Source organism: Falco rusticolus, chromosome 1 (genome assembly GCF_015220075.1).
Source record: "Falco rusticolus isolate bFalRus1 chromosome 1, bFalRus1.pri, whole genome shotgun sequence".
NCBI classification, from domain to species: Eukaryota; Metazoa; Chordata; class Aves; order Falconiformes; family Falconidae; genus Falco; species Falco rusticolus.
Genome location: NC_051187.1, coordinates 12,429,087 through 12,455,588, shown reverse-complemented (window position 1 = coordinate 12,455,588; position 26,502 = coordinate 12,429,087). Strand labels below are relative to the sequence as shown.

Here is a 26,502-nt window from a genome sequence, read left to right as displayed (position 1 = left end):
CTGTCTCCTCGACTCTAAAATGAAGCTAGCACTGACCTATTCTAGCAAGGTTAATGTGAAAAATAATTAGTAAACACCGTTACAGTACTTCGCAGTTAACGCACATTCAGTTTTACAAGTATTATTAAAAAAAATCCTCTGGTCTTATTCTGGCAAGAGAAAAAGTGGTAAAGCCTGCCAGATTAAATTATAACAAGATGCAGGGAATATTTGAAAGGACTTTGAGAACCATACAAATATTAACATACCACAATGCTCATAAGAAAAAAAATGTACATTATTATTAAGCCTCTAATATTATAAATTTATCGCGTAATTTAGATTGGAAGAGACCTTGGGAGGCTATCTGGTCCAATTTCCTTTCCCAAATCAAGGCCAATTTCTAAATTTCATCCAACTTCTGAGTTCTATCAGGTTGTTCAGGGTCACATCATTAGCACATACAAGTGCAGCATTCAGATACTGGCATTTCCCAGCTACAGAATCACCGAGTGGTTTGGGTTGGAAGGGACCTTTAAGACCACCCAGTTCCACCTCCCTGCCCTGGGCACGGACACCCCCCACCAGCCCAGGGTGCTCCCAGCCCCATCCAGCCCGGCCTTGGGCACTGCCAGGGATGGGGCATCCACAGCTGCTCTGGGCAACCTGTTCCAGTGCCTCACCACCCTCACAGCAAAAAATTTCTTCCCAGTATCTAACCTAAAACTACCCTCTTTTAGTTAAACCATTACCCCTTGTATGGCTCAGGCACACATATTTTGCTACCCCCATGTCTCCTATGCTTGATTTTTGAGGAGGGGGCATGGAGTAATGACCTCCAGAGGTCCTTCCCAACCTTGCTTATTCCGATTACACATGGAACAGGCCATTCACATTAACACCAACTTCGGCAAGCAATTCACATTAACACCAAATTCAGCAATTTCTGTCTGCAGCACGCCCGTTTTGCCACCGATTCCAAGCCCCTTCACACTCCCATCCTTCACATGACACTACCCCTTCTGCTTTCTTGGCAGCACCCTTCTGGCTCTTCTAGTTTAATTCACTGCCAAATTTCCTTGCAAACTCCTCAAGTCATGAAAACATCACAGACAAACCATAAATTATATGTGTGAGATTGTCTTGACCGACACTCAGTCACGCAAGTAAGGGACTGATAACTGTCCCCTCGCTCTCCTTGTTCTGCTTAAACTGTGCCTGGGCACCAGGGAAGGGCAGGGACCACCTCTGCCTGGTGCCCGTGACAGGGAAGCCGTGCAAAGCCGGGCTGGGGGAATGTCAGGTCTCACCTCCATCCACCCTCTGTGGCAGCTGCTTGGGGGCACTGGAAAGCCTGAGCTGCTGCTCAGAAGGAAATGAAACAACTCATCTACCTGATTAAAGGGAAGCAGGAACAGTTTATTTGGCATTACAGATCTATTCGACACCTTTCATCTTATACACTGATAGCTTTGACTGTCTGCCTAACATTTATCAGCTCTAAATGTCACTTGGGAAAGCAGGAAAAACTGCATCTCATCTGCTGAATGACACCAAGACAGAAGCACTGCCCGGGAAGCTGCACAAACACAACTGTGTTCTCATCTTCGTCATCTGCTGAGGATTAATTGCCAATTCATTTGCATGTAAAGTGTCCACAGAAAACCACCACAGCATTAGGCACATAACCACACAGTATCTTCTGTAATCATACAATAAAACTTATTTGACAGATAAACTTACTCAGTTACTCATAAACAAATGTTGAACGGGGAGAGCTTTAAGCAAGTCCCTACCTAAACCCCACAGAAGTAACATGGAATGACAGCATCTGCAGATGCCCTGATCTGGGGTGAAGAAAGGGCACAAACCTCTCTAAATGATTTTGCTACATATATGCCAAGCACAGAAGCATACAGAAGCCTATGGCCTTAAAAAAGAAAAAAACAACCAAAAAAAAAAAAAAAAACAAAAAACAAAACCACCAAAAGAGCAACAGGCATCTAACGAAGCCTAGTTACAAAGTCATCCCAAATTTATTTACTAGACAGAGAAACTACTTGCCATTATAGATGAAATCACCAATTCGCACAGTGAACTCTCCCATAGCTGACTGTATTTTATAGAAGTATTATTACTACTTTTAAGAGTACTTGCTTGTATTTTAGATTCAGAAGCACCTGGACTGAAAACATACAAATTCAAGTTTTTAAAGAAAATAAGTGAACTTATTTCCTACTAGGAGTACATGACCATTTTAGACTTGAACAGAATCCCTGCCTGCTTCCCTCTTACCAGCACAGTTGGTTGCTCAGAGCAGCAGGAGTTCCTGCTCTGTAGGTGATGTCTGAAGGTGTGACAACCTAGTCAAGTATTTAGAAGTGAAACTGCGTAACTGTTCTCCCTAAATCACAGTTTCTGAGTCTCACCAAGGCCTTTTGGCTCCATTTCTTCTCCCTACAGCCAAGAGACGGACAGGGATATGTGTTCCACTTTCCAGTTCTCCCCTTCAGCGCTCAACCTCCCCAGCCAACACTGCCAAGTCTGCTCTGTTCTCCCACGCTGGAGCACCCTGGGCAGCTTAGAGCATTTCTAAGTTGGACTCCTACAAAAAGTTCTCACCAAGAGAAGCCTCTAAGAACAAAATGTTGCCATTTCAATCACATGAAACACCTACAGATCATCTGGTTTACTCTTCTTGACCTTGCTGAACGTAACATGTTCAGTAGAGCTGTGGTCAAATCACACGGATGCACGAGTTCCAAGTTTTGGACTGCTGACAGAGAAGGAATTCACCTTTGCATTTACTAAATCACTGAAGCATAAACACAAGGGTAACTTCTGCTGTTCATTTCTTATTCAAAAAACGTTTTTTCAACACAACTAATTCATGATGCCACCTATGGTGTGCAACATTAACACTCACCAAGCTTAGGAACCAAAAAATGAAACATCATTACTGATCTATACAGTGTAACACAGCTGAGCCTGCGGTGAATTTGATATTTTGTTTTACTTTATCTGTTACATTACCCAAGTTTCATCAAGTAACTGCCTGAAGCTCATTTTTCTGGGGTCCTCCTTTATGCCTTCAGCTTTGCTACATACTTGTCTAGCAGTACCTCATCAAATTAATGAAACACTGGCCTGTATATGCATTACATAAAGCAAAGTCCCGTGCAGCAAGCAATGAAAGGCACATTAAGGTGCACACTGCCTGTGTTCATTTAAAACTACGTATTTTATACCATGGAAAAAAGCCTTAGAGTCCAATTCTCAATACTGACAGTGCTTTGCAACGCTCTGTGGTAACACAAGGCATCTGTTTAGGTCCCCGTATCCCCCAGACACTCCTCAATCCTTTCAATGGCCCAGCTCGGGTAAAATTACCATTACTACCCTCAGCAACAGATGCCCTCAGCCAGACAGTGCAGTTTATATAAGCACTATGTTAAATGCAGGTCTGACCTGCACCCCCCAACTACCTATTGCTTTATGGGCCCAATTAAAGTATTATTTCATTTAATGCCACCGTAAACCTATCATCAGGCACCACTGGAATACAAAACCAGAGCCTGGAAGACAGCCTTCCATGGAAAACAAAACAGAAAGCAGAAGAAAAATATTCAGAGTTCTACAAAGAAATGAGGAGCTATTGAGCTGTTTTCTACGTATTTTTGTCACAATTGCAACACATCCTCCTCTTCCTACCATTTCTCTGCAATCATCTTCCCAGTCCCAGGTGCAATTTATCGTTAGTATTGCAAATCATTAAGAATTGCTGTCCTACAACCCGGGAACTTTGCATAGGTCCTTATTGCTGCAGCTGTTAACGCCAGCTCCATTTATTTTTCTGGGACTGCAGCTACTTCGCTGGATTTTTTAAATTAATTCTCAACTTCCAGTTGTTACTGATTTAACATCATGGTGTGCTCCAGTTTTACTGACTGGAGCAAAACTAAAGGTAGGAATGCCAGAAGATTATAGCAATCTAGACTGAATCGCATGATGTGGATTGAATGTAGAGAAAGATCCAGCTATGTGTGCTCAGTGGGAAGGGGGGGACGACAGCATCTGCTATTCTGTAGTAAAAGACAGATTACTAAATACCTGCTTTAAACCCAGTTTTCACAACTTGTGTTAATGTTGTTGTGGGGGTTCTGAATCTGGAAATCTTACTTTTTGTGTCATTGCACTTTCTGTCACCATGCTGCAACCCCTCAGCCTTTAATAGTGAACTCTATTATTTTTTAAAAATAACACAATAAAATAAATATGACAAATTCCCACCACTTAACAAAGTACTGTACTTAGTCTCATGATTACAGGATCTGAGAGTCATGTGACGTCTAACCACTGCAGTAAAGCTACACTTACCCCAGTAAATGTACACACAGACCCCTGAAGCCCATTTCTGCACTGAGAAAGCTACATATGCATTCTTAAATGTATGTTTTTCCTCACCTCAGCAGAAAAGCTAATGGCTCAGGCTTTTAAAGTGGAAAAAAAAAGTGTATGCTCAATGAAGAATAATCCAACTTCACAAGTTCCCAGATAGCTCATACCTTCATCTCAAATATTTTTTACACTTTCAGAAACACACGCTTCTGACAGCTATGAAAATATGCAAAGTTTGATATTCAAGGAAGAGTCACATTTCGCTCTCCAATGCACAGAATTCATTTCGCACCGTAGATTATTTTCTTCCACAAACACACAGAAATAGTGATTCTGACCTTTCCTCCTACCCTAATATAATAAACAACCTTACAAAGAACAAACTCTCTTATAAGCTGAAAGTAAGTGCTGCAAAGCTGACCTCGGAACCAAGATATGTACATGCAAATAAGGAACACACAACTCAAGCGGTACTAAGATTTCATTCCAACTGCAGGGTTTCAACTATACTTTATGATAAAGTGAAGTCTGATCTGTCTAATGTTGCCAGTCCCCAAATTCACACAAGACTCTCCAAAATTATAAAATTTTAAATACAGTATACACTGACAAATTCAGTAGCAGCAGAAAGTATACCAGTTTTATCACTGAAAAAGGAATGCCTTGATGTCTGCCATTTATTCTTAATTCTTCTGTACCTAATGAAGATTACTAAAACAGGCCTCAGGCCAGGGAAGGAAAGTTAATGTTGAAAGGGCCACGGGTTTTGTTCTGCAGGACCTCATTCTAAACACTGCACAGAGCCACCCCTGGTGCAAAGGATGGAAAAAAATGCCAATATATCAATTCTGGAAATAGAATTTGCACAGGCATTTAAAAGCAACAGATACTACTTTAGAACTGTTTCTTTGTCCAAAAAAATGTTTTCTTTTCAAAGTAGTATTTCACTTGGCACTAAGAATTTTCTTACTCTTGGTACAGCGAGTTTCTTGCAGCAGACAGAGGTCCTGAGGTAAGTCAAAAGACACATAGATACTTCTGAAGCCCATCAGGGCACAAGAAAGGTGTGTTCCTTAATGCCACACATTTGGTTATGAATTAGCCAGAGGTCTGTACACATGAATAGGCATCACTGTGGTGACTGTTCACATCTGTTACAAAGAAAAAATCTGAAGAGCCTCTAGGTTAATAAATTATAACTCCTTCTTAAAGCTAGAGGTGTTTGTTAATAATTGAACTAGGCAGTGTTATAGACCATGCTACAAGTTATATTGAAAGCCTTTCTCTCAAATATGCAAGGCTACTTTTTACACAACCCACAAGTGATACATACTTAGAGAAGTGGTAAGCATATTAAATTAGGTTCCACTTCAAAACAGTTCCTGCTGTCCCTAACTATCCAGCTGAGACCGATCTATAAACAGTAATTGCTGCAAAAACATTTGAAACAGCAGTGGGACTTGCCCAGACAGCATCCCCAAACACAGGAAATCCCACAATGTTTTATTTTTCATTGTCTTTTTTTGTATTTCAAATTATTGTTTTTCTCCTCTGCTGCATCAGCAACAATGCCTTTCTGTTCCCTACTGTAAAGCCTGACACTTTAACAAATTACTGCTCACAGAAAAAGGGATGTGTTCATTTTGGCACACAGCACCAGGCTCCCAAAATGCAGACTAACTTGGAGATGACAAGAAGTGCCAGTTTTTAGAACCGATACGGCATTAGCAGTACGGAGAAGGTAAGGCAGCTGTCAAGCACTAAAACAGAACCCACGATTACCACAGTCATCTCTAACAAAGCCCGAATCTCCTAAATAAGAAAGAAATAAAAGCTGATCAACATGGAGTTTTGAAAGTTGGGTTCGAGTGACAAGAGAAGCACAAAGGATCAAAAGAATCATAAAACAAGAAACCACAAAGAGGGAAGGAGAGAAAAAAACCCACCGCAAAGGAACATTCTGAACATGAAAAATACATCAATTTGTACCAGCAACAGAAAACACCCTGGGGTCATTCCCTCATTCCATCCTCTCACAAGCCACATTCTATCAGCAAGAGGAAAAGCTAAGTGTATCGCCTTCACATCGCGCTTCACCGCTCCAGCTCTTTTCCTTCGCTCACAGGTGCTGGTCGCTATCGGGATTGCGCCACAGGCAGCGACGCAACCACGGGGCCCTGCCAACTGCGTTTAGACAGAGAAATATCAGAAAAAAGTGTAACCAGCATTAAACTTAATTCTCTGTGGTGTACGTGCAGCACATTTGATCTTTCAGAAAAGGCCACTCCCTAACAAGTTTTGCGTTGTTTTAAAAAGGTGGGTTTAACCAGTTCTGGGGCATGCACACCGTCAATACAACCACCTGTGGAAAGGGAATGGCCAAAACCAGGTGCTGTTAAAAATCTTTCTGTATTTTATGTGCCCCCACTTCCTCCCCCAAGACAACACAAAAGCAAACACCTTGCAGCAGCAGAGCCTGAAAATGAGCCAGCTAGAGCTGAATGGAAGCAATTTCACAGTGGCAGACTTTCTGAAATTAAGTCAGAGGCACACTGCATACAGCAACTGGACTGAGTGCCCCTGTACCGTGCAAGGAGACAGCTGTCCTCCCAGCTCCCCAGAATTCAGCTATGATTTCTACAACTATAAAAACACATTACACTTAGAATTGCATCTGGAAATGAAATAGTTTAACGTGTTCCCTTTCAAAATACTGGTGGCAGCATTTTGCAAAGGATACTTCCAGTTTAGGGTTTATTTCCAACCACAAAAGCCAAAATAATCAAACATACAATTCTTGATACCAAACCCAGAATACAGATATCTCAGAGTTTATCTAAGCCAGCATTACCGCTGGCGAGTAGATTGCTATGATCCATAATTCAAAAAACCCCACACCCATCCGCATTTGCAGGCAACAATCGTCAGAAGTCAGTCCTGCTTGGGGTAATGCCTGTCAGCAGACAATTACTGAGGCTGTGTTTAAATGAGTAAGTTTGTCTTTTCTCGCTTGAAGAAAAAAAATACAAAAGATAGAACATGGTAGGAATATAAAGTTGTCCTTGATTTTTTATCTCTGCAAAAGTGTGCCTAGTCTTGCACTACAAAAGCCTAGGCTGCTGTAAGCTCAGCACTCACCTGCCAGACAGATGAGATGACAGTAAGCTCTACGCGTACTGTCCCAAAGGAATTCCAGCCTCAAAGGATCCACTTACTAGAAAAATCTTAAACCAGCCTTAGGGGAAAAGCTTTTTTTTTTTTTTTTTTTTTTAAACGATATAACTGACAGCCATCAGAATGCTCATCCCCGTCAGATCTACTGAAAGCAGGTATGGATGTATAAGCAAGTTACTGTGGTCCATCACGTTACTGGAGGTTAGCAGGGCTGTGATAATCAATCATCTTCACACTCAGCCCACAGCAGTCACAAAGTATTAAGCCCCACCTTGAACAGCAAAGGAACTTCAGGCCAGACAGTCTGAAATAAATTATTTCGGATATGCTGTAGTCACACAGCTGTCTTTGCTCTGGACACATAGTGGCCTGCTAAGCTATTGAAACTGGACTGAGGTTCTAAGCTTCAAAATGAAGTGACTTTGTGTGGCTTAACTCCAGATATTTCAAACTGTAGCCACATTTTAAACTTTTTTAATCTTTACTTTCTATGTCATCAATCTGAAGACAAAATGGTCCATTTTTCCACAGTTATTGCTGACACAAAACAAAGTCCCACTACATCCACCAGCCCACCCAGTTAATAAATGCCATAATCTGGCGTGCCCCAGTGCAAGCAAACCGAGACCTACCTGCTCGAGGCTCTACTGTCTTGTTGGAGCCGGCATCCATAAAGACAAACCGTCCACCACCAAAGTCTTCAGTGTAGTCCGAAAGATACAGCAGTGAAGTATAGTCAAAAGAGCCGTAAGTTACCTAGGAGTAAGACAACATTATCAAAAATTACCAAATTCTACTCTCATCTCTGCAGAGCAGAAATAATTAAGCAGATGGATCTGATGGGGTTTTCCCATTTTCCTGTTTTCATGTATTTAATAAAGGGGTCTCTGAAAGCCGAGATCATTCTTTTCCAGAAGTGATACATGTTTATTAGCCTATTACGTTTACACACAAGACTAGCATGTTATGTTTACTATTAGTTACAGTTTCCATAATTAAAGAAGTGCGCCTATTGATTTCTATCATCCTAAGTCTACTAAACAGCTAGCAAAACCCCAACATATTACACCTCTGTATTAAAATACAGAAGGGCTCAGATCTATTTATACTATTTCAAGATAAAATTTCACCATAAGGTTAATGAGACCCAAGAACAGCCTTTGACTAATTAATTCCACCCATCATCTAACCACAGGTACAGGCTTCTGGAAACATCATCTTTACTCTTTCACCAGCTACCATGCTGGAGCTTCATTGTAACAGTGAATCAGACCTTCCAAGTAAGCACACATTTGCTGGAGGACCTTCCTACTCTTTTCCTTTCGGGTTTTGTTTAAAAACCTTCAAACATGACTTTCAAAGTCCCTGCTGCTTCTCATTCTACAGACCAAACACCCCATTTTTAAGTATAACAAGGTGATTTCCCTTCCTTTTAAAGTATTCTTTTTGCTTGATATGTATGTTGAGGATGGAGAAAAATACTATATATTAATGCTTGGAGGATGCTATCTAAATATTTAACACCAAGTTTAGCCAATGCTGAAAATATTTCCTTTTTATACCTACACGTCACCAACAATTAAAAATATACTTCAAATCAGTGGCTGTATTCTCCAGTTTCTTTATAGTACACAACTACTCAATCTCTGCATTACACTGACAGTGAAATGTGCAGCACAGTAGTATTATTTCAACATACAACATTTGCAGAGTGTTTTGACTGACCTGGTGACTGTTATGAGGCAGGTGCTACTTCCAAACTTAGAAGTTCTCTAAATATTTTCAATTTTGTTTTAAGTTACATTCATTAGAGCCAGTTAAATTTTGGCTCCACAGCAGTACACGTTATTCTGTAAGGGCAATGACTAAAGAGAACATAACAGCAGATGGCATAGGAAGATATTTTCTTTCTTACTCATTCTATTATTTTGACCATCAGGGCTTAAAGGAAAAAAGCCAAATCCAGTGATATGCTGCACTACACAGTCCAAATCACAAGAATGCTAGAAATGTTTTGGTGATCCCCTTTTCCCTATATTTACCCAAACCTTAGAAGCAATAGGAGACAATGAATGGGAATGAGCACATGCTACTGCAGCACCTCAAAACAGCTATTTTACAGCCTTCCTCATGCAATTAGCTTTGCAAAGCTACTTTCACCTCCATTGATTTGCTGATAAAACTTCCAGTCAGCTTAAGGAAGCCCTCCAGCCAGTGAAGACATCAGCATAGTGAAGAAGTTTATTGAACTCCTGCATGCAAGTCTAATGCAATTAAAACTGTTTTTTATGAACTCTTCAGTGGTGCACCAATCTTTGCTCTATCACTGCACTCTCCATCCTCTCCAAGGCGGCTTTACCAATTCTGAACTTTCAAGAGCTCATTACAAACCTTTTTAGCCTAAGCAAACATCTGATTTCTACAGATGACTAATCTGGGGAACCAAGTGTGCAATGGAAAATGGCTTTTCTACTCCTGTTCATTACTAACTCTCAGAAAGCAGCCAGGCCTGGAAAGAAGGCACTAAATTACACTCAGTTATTTCAAATGCTAGAAGTCTCCCATGTATATCAAATACATTTATCACCCTGGTAAAGATTTCCAATACCAGAAAGGTTAAAAAACAAAAGCAGGCATTTCCATTCAGTCTGATACTTCATACAGTTGGTGTGCTCTTTTTGAGCACCCCTTCCCCAAATATGTCAAACATAGCTAATATTTAGTGGTAGATGCTCATAATGCTATGATACAGTACTTTAAAAAGGCTATTATTATAACTGTCAAAATTAGCCAGCCACGTTTTGCAGTGTGGCATCCTTGGGTTTTTGAGTGACACATGTTTATATGCAACTAAACAGTTGTAGGAATATTCAATAGGCCTGTAGTCACTAAGATATGTAGGACAGCATCCCCTGCTTTCCATTGCAGAATAAAATACACACACTTTCCAATCAGCACAAGTCCACATGGTACCCTGCAGAAATAAGGGTCAAAACTGCTCTTTTCCTGTAAGACTCTACCTATCCCTTTGTGCAGATAATCACAAAAATAGCCTTGATAGCTAATTCAAATGTTCTGTATATTGGTAGTATCGATTTAGTAGACAGTGTAAGGCACCAAATAGCATGTCTCTGAATTACAAGGGGCTGTAGGTAAGCTGAGGCAACAGGTTTGAGTAGACACAAGAACAAACTTCCTCAGATTTCAAAGACGACGCTGCCCTAAGGCAAAAGGAAGATCTTTTGCTGTATTTCATTAGATGCCTAACAACATGAGGGAAAGGAAGAGAAGAGTGAGGAGTCTGCTACAACAGATAGCAGCTGCTATCAGTGATGTCTCAACAGCCTGAGGCAAGAGGCTGCTAGAAGGGTTAGGGAGATGGAGAGCATATCACAGGTAAGGAGACTTGAAGGTTTGGCTTGGTCAGCTTGGAGAAAGGCAGGCTGAAAAGGGATACGATTGCTACATATAAATATATGGGAGCAGGAGGAGGTAGAACTGGGAGAAGGGTGGGAAAAATAGCTATAAACTGATCATGAACAAGTTTAGGCTAAAAAAAAAGAAAAGCTGTACTTAAGTCTCAGAATAGTTCCAATAGAAGAAATTCCAGGAAAACAAACCAAAACTGATCTTACGGCAGAGCTTGACAATTCTGTGAAGGATGACAGGATCCCTGCAGAAATCTTCAAGTCCCATATCGCTTCTATTAGACAACGTTATAGACTATACTGTCAGGAATTGAGTGTGCAACAGCAATTCCATTATAAATCAAGACATTTGACATTTGAAAGGCTGAGTTCCAAATAAATTCCATCCAAGATGAAACTCCGTATCTTAAGCCAACACTTTTTGATTGTAGATGCTTATAAACTTGACAAGATTAAATGAGTCATTTAAGCAATTTCAGGGTTTCCATTCCTATGCAACTAAAACCCAAATAAATTTTAGGGAAAAAAAACAAAGCCTCATACAGACACAGTAGATCTATGCTGCTCCATTATGCAGTTAAAATCTTCCAAACCAAGAATATTCAGACTGAAATAACATCACAACACTCAGTAATATAGGGGAAAAAGGCAAGACAGGTATTTGTGTGCTCCAAGAAGCCTGTATCTTTGAACCAACAGTGTCAAACAAACAAAAAATGCATCAGATTAATTTTTCAAAGGCTTAGTTTTACCTTTCTTTTGGAAGGGGACAGTGACAAAAATATCCTTAAGTCTTCTAGGAGCAACCTTCACTGTTTAATTATTATGCAAAATTACATACAAAGGGGAAAGTGTAAATAATGATACAACAAAAAAGCATCCAACAAACTGGCAAAATATTTAATAGGCTGAGTTTTATTGATCTTTCCTCAACTCCCTAGCATTCACACTTGTTCTGGACACCACATAAGCATACTTCTGCTCTTATCTTGGAAGTATTTCCTACCTCAGATCAACAGCAATGCATTTTTTTTTCCCTTGCTTTCAACTGCAGTCTGGAAGTCGTAAGCGAAACTTGGTTTGTCGAAGGAATTAAAATACAAGACAGGCTGACTGCACTGAAGACAACCTGTAAAGCTAGACAACTTGTCTATCCTATTTAGCCACCTCTGAAATATGTTCTGACCTACTGATCGTCCCTTTGAATTCAGTCTCCTGCTCAGCCTGATCAACTGCAAGTACTTATTTTTTACCTCCTTCTAAACACATAACCAATATACAGATATACATAATATATACCTATAGTAGGCTAAAATTACATGCAGGCATGTATTCTACACATACTGTAACATTTTCTATAAGCCATGATCTGGCAAAACACGTACATGAATGCTACATCCACAAATAGTTCTGTTCCAATTGCACTTAAGGGGAAAATAATACCAGACCTTTTGACAAACAAACAGAAGTCAGAGGCTTGTTTATGCAGCAAGGGAAGGATTCAAATTAAGCCTTTCACGCTAATTCCCGTGAATGGAGTACCAGAAGAGAAGGCAGCCAGTGTCTAGTAGCAATGATACATGGTGACGTCATTTGGACTTCCATGAGGGACACGAAGTGAACAGGATCAGGGATGTATCTCTATCGGACCCTATTTAAGGCATCATTAGCCTGGTTCAAACTCTGAATTTTCAAGCAGGCAATGCAAACATTTAAACTGTAGAACTAACTGTATTATCTGGCAATAGCTGAAGTCCTTTATCCTAGAGAAGGGATGAACCACTACGCTGGGACAGTTTCCACAAGAATGATCTGTGCCCGTAGTGGCTTTTCCATCCCTCTTCAACACCCTCTGCACTGGCAAACACATTTGCTCCATGTGAACAGCGAGTGAGACATGGACCCCCAAGCCATGAGCTCCAGAAGCACTGAGAAGTTTGCTCTAAGGTTTCCATTCCACAGCACTGGCAAGTGCCTGGCTGGGGGCCAGGGAGATTCTGTTCCCTTGTGCTCTCCCAAAAAAAGAAACAGAACTGATCCACGCCAGGCTGGCTACTGGGGCAGGGGAGGCAAATTCTAAGTGATGACGAACAAGGTGTTTGCCAACTACCCCAGCTGGGATTATTCTCTCCTCTGCTGTAAATCAGACTACCCAGTTAATTATTCATTATAGGAACCATTAAGATTTAGGTTATGCATAGCAAGTTTAAGCAGCCACATTTTATGTTTGTTTTGTTTTTTGAAGCTGGGGATGGATGGGTTAGAAAAAGCCAAGGCCAATCAGTTGATGTATCTGCTCTCTGAACAGGCAGCCTGTGAGATAAACAAGATTTGGACAAAACAGATGGATAAAAACAGCAAAATGTCTAGCCTGCTGTCCGTCATGTACAGGCATTGTCAAGATGCCACAGAAGAGAAGCAGCTTCCACAAAGGAAACAAATGCTCTTCATGGAAACAGATTTAATTCTAAATTACAAAATAATTTGTGTAGTATAGGAGAGATTTAGGTAGCAACACTTAATTGTGAGGTTATCCAACGACCTTATTCGTTTACTAATGCAAAACACATGCAGAAAAGAATAAAGAGAATATTGGCTATCCTAATGCTTGTGCAGACACAAATCTCATTATAGAAATAAATCAGTCTGAAATTCTAATACGCCTTTTAGGCCTGAAAGGAAAAAAAAAAAAGAGTGGAGAAAACAGCCATCAGTTATTGAAATTCACTGCTTTCTTTTCCCTTGTGGCAATTCTCTGAAAGCGTGGAAAAACTATGAAGAACCTATGAATTTACTGCACTTCACACAACCAGAATCACTAGTTTATTCGGTGGCTCTTGGAAATGAGTGCAATGTGATAGAATTCCTGTGAATGCTGTCAGCACAATTTGTTCCCTACGATCAGTTCCCATCAATGACAGCCAAAATCTGGCACCTCAAGATCATCCCTTACCACCTGTGGCCCTAGGTCTACTCCTATTCAATGATTACATTACAGCTTCTTAAACAAGAGGCATCCAAAAGGTGGTCTCAGTTGTATCAGTGATTGCAGATTCCACCACCCCACATTGCCTTCTTTCGAACAGCAGCTGTATCAGGTATCACCACTGTCACCATGTTTTCTAGATATAAGCTGCTTCTGCCTACACAACAAGAAAGGGCACACGAGCTTGCACTGACATTGTGAGCAACAGACGTTATACCTCCCTCAGACTGACTTTTTCCAGGAAAATTTTTCAAGGCAAGGAGCATTTCTCTGTTTTGTTTTTCATCTTCCATGTTTCAGGTCATAGACTTCAAGGTACACGGCCAACATGCAGCCTCTAGCACTGAGGCGTAACTTAGCTTTGATGGGATAAGTTTGATGCGGTTCCATCTTAGGTGATCCCCGACTCCAGAGCAGCAGTCCTTACGACATGACATTTGGGTACCCTGGTGTGGGATTGGTTTTGGTTTTTTGGTGTGGCTTTTTTCTATTTTATTCTTCCATTGTTATTTGGCATTCTGCTATGCTGCACACATGCTGCCTTTGAAGTCAGCTAAATTCAGAAATAAACTCAATCTCAAGCCCAGATCATTTCATGCCATTGAGATATGCAGAGTATTAAGCTAGGAGCCTACAGGTAGAAGGCTGCAGTTAAAAGAAAGTCACAAAAACATTCCATTCCAAAACCAACAAAACTTCAAATTATTGAAAGAGGGTACCATATCCCCACTGAAGAGCACGCAGTAAAACGCCTCAATCCACAAACAGATGCTATGCATTTATCAAAAGGCTCAGCTCAACTACAAACAGTGACCGATTGATCACTTTGACATAGCTCCTGCTAGAGCTGGCTGAAAGAGTGATACCCTAACTAGAAACACAGGCTTGATCGAACTGAAGCACTTCATAGGTGCAGGTCAATTTAATCAATGTTTCTCACAAAAGAGATTCCTGAGTAGACATTCACACAATTTATTAATCCTAGCAGAACCGAAGTAGAGAAAATAAAATAAAAAGGAATGTAATGGCCTTCTGTTTCTAAAACTCACTTATTCTTCCATTAGGTTCATCCCCGGGAGGATTTTTACAAGCACCAGTTTTCAAACGTTTGACTGATTGTTTAATGCAAAATGACTTCAAAGTGATCTAATAATAACAGGAAACATTTGCATCCTGTCTCAGCCTCCTACTTGCCTTGTCAACGTGTGGGTGCCAGTATTCATCGTGTGTTGTTTTGGCTTCTGTGTTGTTTATTCTCGAGAAGAACGTTGGCTTAGTCAGGTACATAGAAGAAGAGCTGATACCAAAATCCTGAGCAATCCTCTGTTGAATTCTCCGCCTCACATCACTGCAAAGAACACAATACAACACGGCATGTTAAGTGACATACTTCTGCTTCTTCAGGACTCTCCTTCATTCACTGTTATTTCTTCTTTAGAGTTAAGCTGCTTCCTCAGCAAATAAACCATGAGGAACATATACCACACTTTCTTATTTTGCCTTAAAAGTGAGATCTACTATATCAAAAGAGACACACCCTCAATGTTTTGCATCAGGGTTGGTTGTTTGGTTGTGGGGTTTTTTTTTAATTCTCAGAATATCAAAAAACCCCAACCTGTTTGTCTCCTGTGGCCCAGGTTTCAAAGTTTCTTTGTGTAAGCTGTCTGTTTCCTAAAAAAACTCCCAGGCACATCTCACTGTCTATTAACTACTGAAAAGACTAAAGTCTTTCACATACATACTTTTAATCCAAAGCACATAACTAGAAAACTTTATCTTCATAAACAGTTGTCTCTGAAGAACCTCCAACTATTTTCACACTGATTTTTAAATGAAGCGATGAAGTCCCTGGCACCATGAAACTTGGGGTTCTCTGTCAACATATGTATTGGTATCACAACCGGATTTTCCTTAAACATGAATACAAGATGTCTTTCCCAGCTATTTTCAAAGATTCAACCAAACTGTTTCTACCTTGGCTCTTCCTGTATTTCTTGGGAGACAGGAAGAAAATAATAGGATTTTCATTTTTGTTTTTAAGATTATGACAACAGAAGACTAATAATCACACGTGTTCGGATACAGAACTACTTATACAGCAGCATCCACCTTTCAGGCCAGGTATCGCTGCGCACAGGGCCAGCTCAAACTGCCAGCCTGAGGTCAGGCAACAGCACTTCTGAAGAGAAGAGACTGGTAATTAATGAGGAATACCACTGGCAAACCCCGCCAGTAAACACATACAGCTAGTATTTAACTCTGACGAAATTTACAAACCATCAAAGAATGCAATAACACAATGAGATTAAACGAAAACACTGTTGGTTGTTGGGGTTTTTTACAGTTCATGTATGCTTAAAAACTTTATATTGTTTTCTCCTAATTTTAACAAATTCTTACCTATTATAATTAGTCTTTTCTTCCTAAGTGCTTCAAAAGTAGCACAGAAAGAAGATACTCTTGAGTAAACACACTTCTGAAAATTGCATTAGTGGTTTTGCATCTTTTCTGCGTCAGACATCTCTCCAGTAGTACTGAACTTCAGCGTCATTTTCAAAAAAGTTTCCAGGTATTTCTCTAGGGAACTGAAACAGTGACTAAGAAGTGACAGAACTAAAAGCAGACCTACAGCGTTAGGCTGTGAAAGGGACCTCTTAAAAACTATTTCCACAAGTACTAAAAAAACTCCAAACAACTATTCATTCTGTTCACATCTTGTCCCTCACCAAAAATAAACACACACAGAGTAATTTAATTTTTAACTTGTCTCACTTTACATTTTTAGGGCTCTAAGGTTTAGGAGTCAATTCAAGCCGTTTTACGTGTGGAATATCAAAACCATTACACGAAGTTAGAGCTCAAATTTTCAGGTATTTACATATCTGCACAAACTAAGATTTCAAGTTGAGAGCTACACAACGGCACAGTTTGTAAAACTGACATCAGGAATGGATCTGCAGGTCCTTCCCTTCATGCCTGTGGGAGCCCGATCTTTCTGTTTGTTTTCTTTCCAAGAAGCAGGACTTCAGCAGAGGCTGCCTTCTGTTTCCCAAAAAGCATTAAATGTAATTACTCATTTTACTTCACGAATTGAGGGCAGCTGGCACTCTGAACAACCCAACCCAAGAATTAACAGCCTAACCCCCAAGTACTAAACGAGCACGCTCCCTTGCATCAGCCAGCTGGAACAGATCTACTCTCAAGTAGTCAGGCCACAGTCTTGACATAACTTTAAATCTCCAGCAGCTGTCTCGCGCTCTGAGCAGTACTGCTTCCTCTTCCAGGCTGATTCTTTTCCACTTTTAAAAGCTTTCTATTAAGATTTGCTGTCTACTGTTTATAAGGCCCCATTAAAGCTTCACTCCTATTCGAGACTTATGCGCAATACTGCGTGTTTTGCAAACCAAGCAGGAAACAAAGCTCTACTCAACTCTTCCCGACAGACAATACCAGCAACCAAAAGTCTACCTGCTTTGGACTGGCCAACAGGTTATCAAGAGAAAAGAAAACCAGACTTGACAGTTTAAGTATGTGGCAAAGACAAGCATCTTTTTCAGAAGATAAGGTTGTTTTCCTCTTTATAAATTAAGCAGGCAGGGGAGGCAGTGAATAGGAAGACAGCTGAAGTGACAGGAATAGAAGTGTGACATTTAGGTGCTTCCTGGCCTCATGGAAGCAGCCACCTCCAGCTGACCCGCGTAGCTGGTTTCTGGGTGGGTAAGGACACCGCCGGCCTCTGATTTCTCCTGCGTGCTCTTGGCTTTCGGCATTACTTTCAATCACAGTGCCTTCACCTGCACGAGGCAGCAAGAGGTGCCAGCCCGTGCATTCCTGCCTTTTGCCTCCCTGCGAGCTGTCATCCTACAGATCCCAGTATCCCTCCAAACTCAATCAATCAAGGCAATCTTCGCATATGTAGCGGACTAACAGGAATTTTATGCACATAAATAATTTGCTGTTCAACAAAAACTGTAAACTATCAAAAAGCCCCACTGATATCATGGAACTTGGACTAAGCTTCAAAAAACAGGTGTTTACCCTTTGTACTTAATGGTATACAATTGTATAATGGTATAACAGTATATAATACAGACACACCATGATACCAGGTGTCCAGGGAGCAAGGTTACAGCAACAGCCTTCCTTCAAGAAAGGAGTCAACAGGCAAACGAATACTGACCATTCAAATCAGAGCTCAATGAGCAAGAGGGGTTAACTTGGCTGTAATTAAAAAAAAAAAAAAAAAAAAAGCGCAAAAGTAACTTTGCCTGATGAGCAGTCCACAAAGTCATAAAAGACTGAAGTCTCAGGGGGAGAGGACACTTAATCTCCTAGTTTGCCTTCAGTGGTCTCAAACATATTTGTAAGAACTGGGGAACAACCACATTATTTTTTTAGGGCCTAATCCAGCACATGCTGAAGTCAGTAGGAAGTTATTTATTAATGTCAATGAACTCCAAATCCAACATGGAAAAACCCAAGCAAAGTTTGGAAACTGGAAACAAGACCCCTTTCCAGCAAGCTCTGCTCACAAGAAAAGCCCTTCGCAGAACAACCCTTCTGAAGAGAAGTGATAGGGACAGAAAGGACATATCCAAGACTGGATTTTTTTTTTTTTCTTCCCCAACATACACACGTGACAAAAAATACATGTAATCTACATCACTGTGAATTGGGTATTCCCAAAGTTCAGGCTTGATTTTAGGAGGTACAACAGAAACCTATGTAACCTATGATGGAGCAGAGTGACCGGCCACCTCAGCCTCCCTGTTTCTTCACATCCTGTGAATGCTCTTAAATTTTTAAGTTTGAAATACTATCCTGATACATAGTGTCATCTGATACACGTCCAACAAATGCCCAAGCAGTTTAACACAAACTATTCAACTGGAAAAAATGGGCCTGCAAATACGCAAACCAATTATTGCACTGTAATGCAGCATGGAAAAAAAAAACAATTAAAGAGAATCAACAACAGAAAAAGCCTTAGTCATGAATAAATTAGATTTCTACTGATGTTTGAATGAATAACCCATATGGCAAAGATTTGCTAGAACCAAGCTCCAAAGAACAATACATTTGAGCACAGAGATGTTTTTTCCTCCTTGAATATGTACCATACTGCTCAAAACCTACAGAAAGTCCATGAAATTCCCTATTGAGCCAGCACATTGACATCATTTCTACACATAGTGTTTCATACCTACTTTCTAATAATGCGGCATCAGTCAAATAAAATACATAGGCACTATAACCTAGAGAAGAAAATGGAAAATATGCAAGGGAAGACTTTCTCAACGCATGTGAATAACAACCAGGACTTCTCACTTTGTCATATGAAAGTGGCTGCAGTTCAAAGTCTAAGCAAGCCACATAAAATCTAAAAGAACTTAATGTTTACTGTAGGGGGTGATGGGGAATTATGGTGTAGAACACTGACCTTACTCACAAACACTGCATTGCACTATTGTAACTAATGACAAGGAGATCTAAGCTTGTAGCTCATGTAAACGTGTAAAAAGCATCCATTTACAAGTTTGGTGCCAAAGGCAAAGACATGTGCTGTGCGCTGCAGGAGGTGCATTTTGCAGGCGCTCCGCAATAATCTCTGCTGCCCTTTGTTCCACATAGTCACATTTACTCCACCACAGGAGTCATCCACAGGTTGACAAACTTGTCAGTGCAAACATGAACTCTGCTTCAAACTCCACGAAGTATCTTTTGTCCCTCTCTGCAACAGCAAATTAAATGCTATACGTGGGAATCGAACATTTACCTGGCAGTCGGAGCAAAGGTATGACTTCCTTCAGAGATCAAAGTGTTCCCTAGGATCCCGTAAAGTGTGTATCTGAACACACGCATCTGTATACTGCAGCTCATTCTGTGCCCAATGTATGCCAAATACAGCAAGTAGCTGTTTTCAAAGCTAGTATAAGGTCACTTTTTGGCCTATAAAAACTCTTTTGTACAGCCTGCTTTCCACTGACTGGGCCATTTCAACATTTATCAATATCATGAGTTCAAGTTTTCCTTTCCATCCCTTCCCTGCTATTCCAGATGCAGCTTATATAGCCTATTGGTAAAATACTTAAGGACAAACACATTGTACTTGGTGTGTAAATCATGCGACAAGATAAGCCAAACTTCAGCTCAGAAAGTGCCATCGAGGAAGGAAGGAATGAGCCCAGAAACTCTAACTGCACCAGATCCAACGTAGCAAGAGCCGTATCACTCCCTCAGCCGCTTCTCATGTGCGCCCAGCAGCAGCAGGGGCCTCAGGCAGGAGCCTCCCCTCCCTTCCTGATCCTGGCCCACTCATTCTTCATACTTTTTCCTCCATGTCCCTATATATCAAGAACTGTTGGGAAAGCTCTGGTGTACTATAGCTACAAAGAAAATATTGCTTTATGCTGGAGAATGTAAGCATTCATTTTCCTAACCACAGCAACTATTCTCTCATTCAGACTGCTCAGGGTATGCCCTGGCTCTGGGCGGATGCACTACACAGAGCTCTGCTATGGCAGTAAATACACGAGTACACACCCAGCCACCAATATAAATAACAAATCAATCCCTCACAGAATTTGTCATCGGTCCTCGTACATTCACACTGAATCACTGGATAATACCAAAATGCACAAGCCAGACTTCAGGGATTTCTGTTCTGCCTTTCCCTGAAAGCACAGCCCTTCTACAGAAGCTGTTACTGAAATCTATTTTGCAGTGGGGTGATGAGAAAGAAGGAAAAAAAAAAAAAAAAAAAAAAGCCAACAGCCAGAAGTCTAAGGAACATATAGCTTAAGAGAAAGGACGTTCATCACTAGATTGCAAAGTTACCAACTTAATGTATCAGCAGCAGCATAAAGGACTGAGTAGAAGAACTTTTCTGTGGCATTTTTAGTTTCTGTAAGATACAAGGTCTGCCAGACTAGCAAAAAAATGCACTGTTAGGAGTTGCTGCAAAGTGCGATTCAAGCACGGTGACAGGAACACTCAAAGCTTTGCAAAACTACTCAGCTTCCCCAGCCCACTTGTCAGCATCCCCACACTGCTCCCAGGGAAAAGCACTGAAGGCAGCAGAAACAGGCAAAGCAATGCTCTTGCACAGCCAGAAAGTTTTAACAGAAATCACACGTGCAAAACAAATAAAAGGAAGAAACGACATTATCAGCTCTTCCTCTACTCTATGTCTCTACCTTAGTTAAGTCAAAGGTTTTTGGAACCAATCTTTGCTAGTGCCATTTTCTGCTGAAGTTGTAATCCTTAAACCAAGCGTCCAGATTTAAAGGTCTCTTCTGGATAGAGACGCATCTATTACGTGAAGCAAGAGGAACCGCTGTACAGATGGTGGTTAAAGGATCAGCTTAGAAACCATAACCAATTCCAAAGGAACATGATTTTGACAGTTTAGAAACCAGCCTCCTGGCTCACAAAGCCTATCAGATTTGTTATTGTTGCAATCAGCAATACTTATACACTCTTGAGAGAAATAACTAAATGCAATTAATGTCTTTTTAAACTGACCTTGGTAGGTAAGTTAAGGTAATGAAGATAAATGCTCCCCAAAATAGCATAAAATCATTCATTAAGGACATAAGGTACTACAGTCCATGTTAAAGCACTGCCATTAATATGAAAAGAAGCATTTAACAATGTATTTTTTATTAAATTTGTATCCAGCTAGACCGAAACACCCCCTATATTGGCATGAAATACCAATGGAATATTGATACTCCCTAGAAGCTGCCTCATCTCACAGTATAAGGATCAGAAATTCATGAAAACAGTTGAAAAAGTGAATGTTTCTGTTCATGTGAAACGAATATTCCTTAGTAAGACACTCCCTCCATACACTCATGTTTTTTCTCCAGATTCTTTAATCTAGAGAATGGAGGGCAAAACAAAGACTATTTTCAAAATATTCTCCACTATCTTGGTGAGGCAGAAACTATACCCTTTCTTTATACAGTCAAAATTCAACAACAATCAAGGCAGCATCTCATTTTTGTGATTTTCAGGGCAGAAGTAAACACATTTTAAAGAATTTCATTTACAAAGACAAGATTATCTAAAAAATAGTTGTTGATCCAAAATAAGCTTAAATAGTTAATATTTTAAGACAAATAAGAGTTACTAAACTAATAAACCTATTTAGCTACTTAATACTACTTCCACCAGTAGAGGGAGGTCATATTCTTTCACAAAGGCAAGGAAAAAACCCAAGTTAAAATGTTCAAGCCAGGTACATTTTAAATTAGGAGAAAGCAACTGAAACACGTAACTAAGGATTTATTTTATCTAGTCAAAGAATGTTTGTTGCTGAACTTTGGCCCCACACCTTCAGACACACGGAACCGTTACGTTTGTTGTGTTCGTGAAATATATGAGCAGGTCTACAGGAAAGATAAAAGCATCAGATGGTAAAGCTATGACACTACAGCGTCATCTCATACTCTGACTTCTTAGGCGGAAAGTATGCTCTGCTTCTCCAGCCAAAACATGAGCAATGTGAAGTCCTTCCACTTCCTGCTTTACCGTTTTTACCGTTTTGCTACTCCTCACCCAAAGAACCCAAGTCCCTAATGTAACAATAGCACAGGAGTGTGTTAGATGACGAAGACAACATCTCTTGGACAGCCCACGTGAAATAGCAGTTAATGCTGAAGGATTTTACAACCCAGCTGTAACGTTCCAGCAAACAACCACAGAACTCAGATGAGGCAGTTTTCCCTGCCTGCAGGGCTGGCAGCAGCCCCTTATGCAGAACGGGAGGTGTGTGGCGCTGCCATCACTCTGGTTATGTTTACAGTGTCAATACTGCCCTGACGTTGGTAACACAGCTAAGTTCAAAGCAGCAGATATTATTTATCAAGTAGTCACCAAAAGGTCCTTTTACTTATTTTCCTCAAGGCATCTTACTTCTCACAGAAATTGCTATTTTGAGCCACAAATTCAATTGTATATCTGAATCCAAAGGACAATCCCCTCCCAACCTGAACTCTACCAAAAAAAAAATAAAAATTAAAGTTATGTGGTTGATTCAGCAGTCATTGAAAGTCTTTACCGATATAATGCAAAATCCTCTTCTGTGAAGATGTCTTGAACTTTGTCCCCAAAGTACCTGAAAAATTAAACAACAGTCTAAAAGAGAAGTCACTGAATCAGACTGCCTGAGTAACACTAAGATGCATTCTCACTCCCACCTGTGCTTTGCCTACAATCAAAAAATGAAAACACAAACACACAGAAATCCCACAAATGCTTTTGAGCATGGTATTTCAAAAGCATTGCTAGAAGAGTCAGTGTTAAAAGATTAACAGATGAGATGGATCAACCGATAACAGAATTCCCCAGGCATTAAAAAAAGTCCCCTCCCATGTCATGAAATAAACACTTGGATTCAGGTTTTTAAGAGTTCAGACTACTTGATTTCTTCTACCACTGACAAACTAACTGTGAAAATATACTATTATTTACTGGTGCAATAAGAACTCTGAAAATAAAGGTAATGGTAGCTTTCAGAGCACCCAGTTCAACAAAAGATTGGTTTTCATGTCACAAAAGTTCTTCTACTGGTCATGGAAACTGTGGTGAATCTAACGACCTTCTACAGCCCACAGGGCTTGAGAAACTTGAAGAGGCAACGAGCACTGCAGGGTGGGGATAACAAGGAGGCAGCAAGCCACAGCCCCATTTTACCTGTACAGATTAACAAAATGCTTCCCCAGTGAAAGAGCTCCGGAGTGCAAGTCCAAAATTGATGCCTGGGAAAGGAAACAAAAAAAGTAGGAAAAATGAGCATGAAAAGGTTTTATCATTATTTAACTATGACCTTTAATAACTGTCCCAAGTTGGCTCTCCCTTTCCCCAGCCTCCCAAGTAAAAATACTAGTTTCTAGCATTTAGGTTCACAATACTAATGCTTACTTTACAACGATAAACCTCCCCTAGTTTGCTGTATAGATACACGAAATACTAAGGTACTATGAAAAAAGCATAGGACTACTGTTCCTGAGGTTCAGATCCGACATACAGAATTGCCGTTCTTCCTCCATGGGCTGGGGGTAAGTCAGTGTGTTCCTGGATCCCTCCCTGAAGTCATTTCCCTTCCACACAAAGATGACTAATTTTCCAGTATTTGTGAAGGGCTCAAATAGCAGCACTAATATTTATCTTGCTCAACATTTGTTATTAAAACTTCTCTTTCACCATGAGTTTCTGTGTACTTCTCATATTTAATACAGACATAAAAGTCTGTCTAAAAGAACAATTATCATTCTAAGGCTTACTAGAGCCAAACTTTCTTCTCAATTTCTAAACCACTGTAGAAGAAAACCAAAGAGTGAAAAGTTTTTACATATGAAAATTCAATCCATTTCTTCATCTGATTCAAGCCAAACACTTCTGCTGAGCTCCAGACCAAGCTAAAAAGATTAGTATTCACGTTTGCCAGGATAAAGAGCTACCTCTCAGGACTCTTAAATTATTTCTCTAAATTAAATAAAGTACACTTTTGTATGCCCCTTGCTGTCCACAAAATACATGATTGTTTTGCATCATTTAAACTGTTTTTAAAAATACGACTGCTTAATAGCAGTCTTATTTTTCTGTACTGGAAATATCAAGTAGCAACAGTTAATTAACCTGACCAGCACCGAATTAATGCCATCTCTGATATAAAAACACTCCTCTTGGAATTTGGCACTTCCTGATGCACCACATACCATTCACATTATTCTAACAAAATCCAAACCGTAATAATACCACTAGGTGAGCTGCCTGGAAAGAATGATAACTTCCACCTTACCAGCGACAAGAATTTCTGGCCATGGTTGGAACAGTACTGTTTGAAGCCACTTTGAATCTTCATCCAAAAGCAGACAGACTGGTGAGGAAGCATCAGCCCACAGGTATGTCAGAGCCGCAACGCCAGGCGGCAGCTCAGCTTTGGTTCACCTCTAGCCTCAAAGCACTCCTCTCCCTCCTCCTCTGGGGCACGTTGGAGGAAGATATCCATGACAGTCTCTCAGCAAAAGACAATTACTGCAGGCTCAATCGCTCTGAGCTGCAGAGCTGAAGCAGGGAAACCCCACTAAAATCTCCTTTTAAAAGGGATAGCAACAACTTTCTTTTAATAAACCTACCCAAATAGTTTTATTTGCCCCTGTAAAAATATGTAAGGTAACAAAGCTATTCAAGTGGACATGGCATGAGCATTTCAGATCTTCCCTTCCCACAGTTCTCCAAAAGCTTCAGAGGACTGTTACGGAAACAAGTACTCTCACAGTCATGCAAGAGCAGTTCTTGTAATAAGCTTTTTACTCAAGCTTCAGAAGCAAAATATTTTCATTTATTCGTTTCTGGTTCTGTACAATAACCTATGCTACAGCTAGAAGGAGTAAAACTGCTCCTGTGTAGCTTCAAAAATATGCCTGAAATCATGCCAAAGTAGATTATAAGGAGAAGTAGCAGGACTCATCTGAAAAGATTAATTTATTTTAAAAACAAATTGCCTTTCAGTCTGCTTTCCGAACACACACATTTCTTCTCACTTTTCAAGCTCCAAATGATTAGAGTTGGGAAGATCCAAAATAACCAAATTAATCAATAAAAGACACCCCCAAGAACTGTAGGTATTCGTAGCTGAAAAAACAATAGCTACAAGAAAAGCCAGATGAAGACTGAAAAGGGAATCTGAAAAAGAATATTCTTCAGGGTTGTTTCAGACAGGGGAAATGAACTGAATGCCAGATGTAGACAGGGACTTGATTAAGCATGAGCATGGAGCTATTTATTTAACAGCTACCTTGGAAAGAAACTGAAATACATTTCTTTTGGCCTCTGCCATTTCAGAACATTAAATATTTTCAGCATCATTTCCTACACTGAGAAGAATACCCTGGTGGAAGCCTGTAACAACACCGTTACTTCAAGTTCAACTATCTGATGAAGGGTCAGCCTGCAATTCAGGTCAGTGTTCCCAGGCTGAAAGCTCTACAAAATTTATCTAAAGATGGCAGGAACACTGCAAACACACGTACCCACATGCCTATTTCCGAGAAACTGTTCAACAGAGCTTCCCCAATATCCTGGTTTACAGAACTTCCATACAAAGGAAACTGAACCGCCTCTAAAAAAGAAAAAGCACAAGATATGTTCTTTTGGACCTTCAGTGTTGTCCGTCCCATACTCTCCACGCTCTCACTGCTAAAAGGATTCAAACAGAACATGCAAGTAACGACCACATCTCAGCATACGGCAAAAAAGATCAATCTCCCCACCTTGCAGAGCACGACAGGCCCTGCCTTTGATCCTCACGGAAAGGGACTGCCAACCACGGAACACATACGCACTTGCACAGCAGTTCCTCCACCCCTTAAAAGCTTTAAGCGATGCTTTTAAAGAAAAGAGCAGACACACTGCCCAAAAGAAAAAATTGCAAGAACTTGCTTCTACTTGTCTCCAGAGGAGCTGGTAGCGCTCAGACCCTTCCCCCTCCTGCTGTGGGAAGGCTCACACCCTCCGGCTGAGGAGAGG

The 26,502-nt window shown here is 40.4% G+C and overlaps 1 protein-coding gene across 6 annotated transcripts in view; it reads right to left on the bottom strand.

Moving 5' to 3' along the window:
• The window catches only part of OGFOD3 (2-oxoglutarate and iron dependent oxygenase domain containing 3), a 44,723-nt gene that overhangs the window by 5,465 nt on the left and 12,756 nt on the right, over window positions 1-26,502 (bottom strand). For 3 of the 6 annotated variants that reach the window (XM_037410092.1, XM_037410111.1, XM_037410107.1), the window contains 5 exons: window positions 26,007-26,095; window positions 23,665-23,729; window positions 23,030-23,086; window positions 15,160-15,313; window positions 8,184-8,307 (listed from right to left, as the gene is read on the bottom strand). In XM_037410092.1, the coding sequence (XP_037265989.1) occupies window positions 8,184-8,307; window positions 15,160-15,313; window positions 23,030-23,086; window positions 23,665-23,729; window positions 26,007-26,095 (489 nt within the window). The remainder of the gene's footprint in view (window positions 1-8,183; window positions 8,308-15,159; window positions 15,314-23,029; window positions 23,087-23,664; window positions 23,730-26,006; window positions 26,096-26,502) is intronic. The other 3 variants (XM_037410099.1, XM_037410121.1, XM_037410132.1) reach the window with 2 other exon arrangements.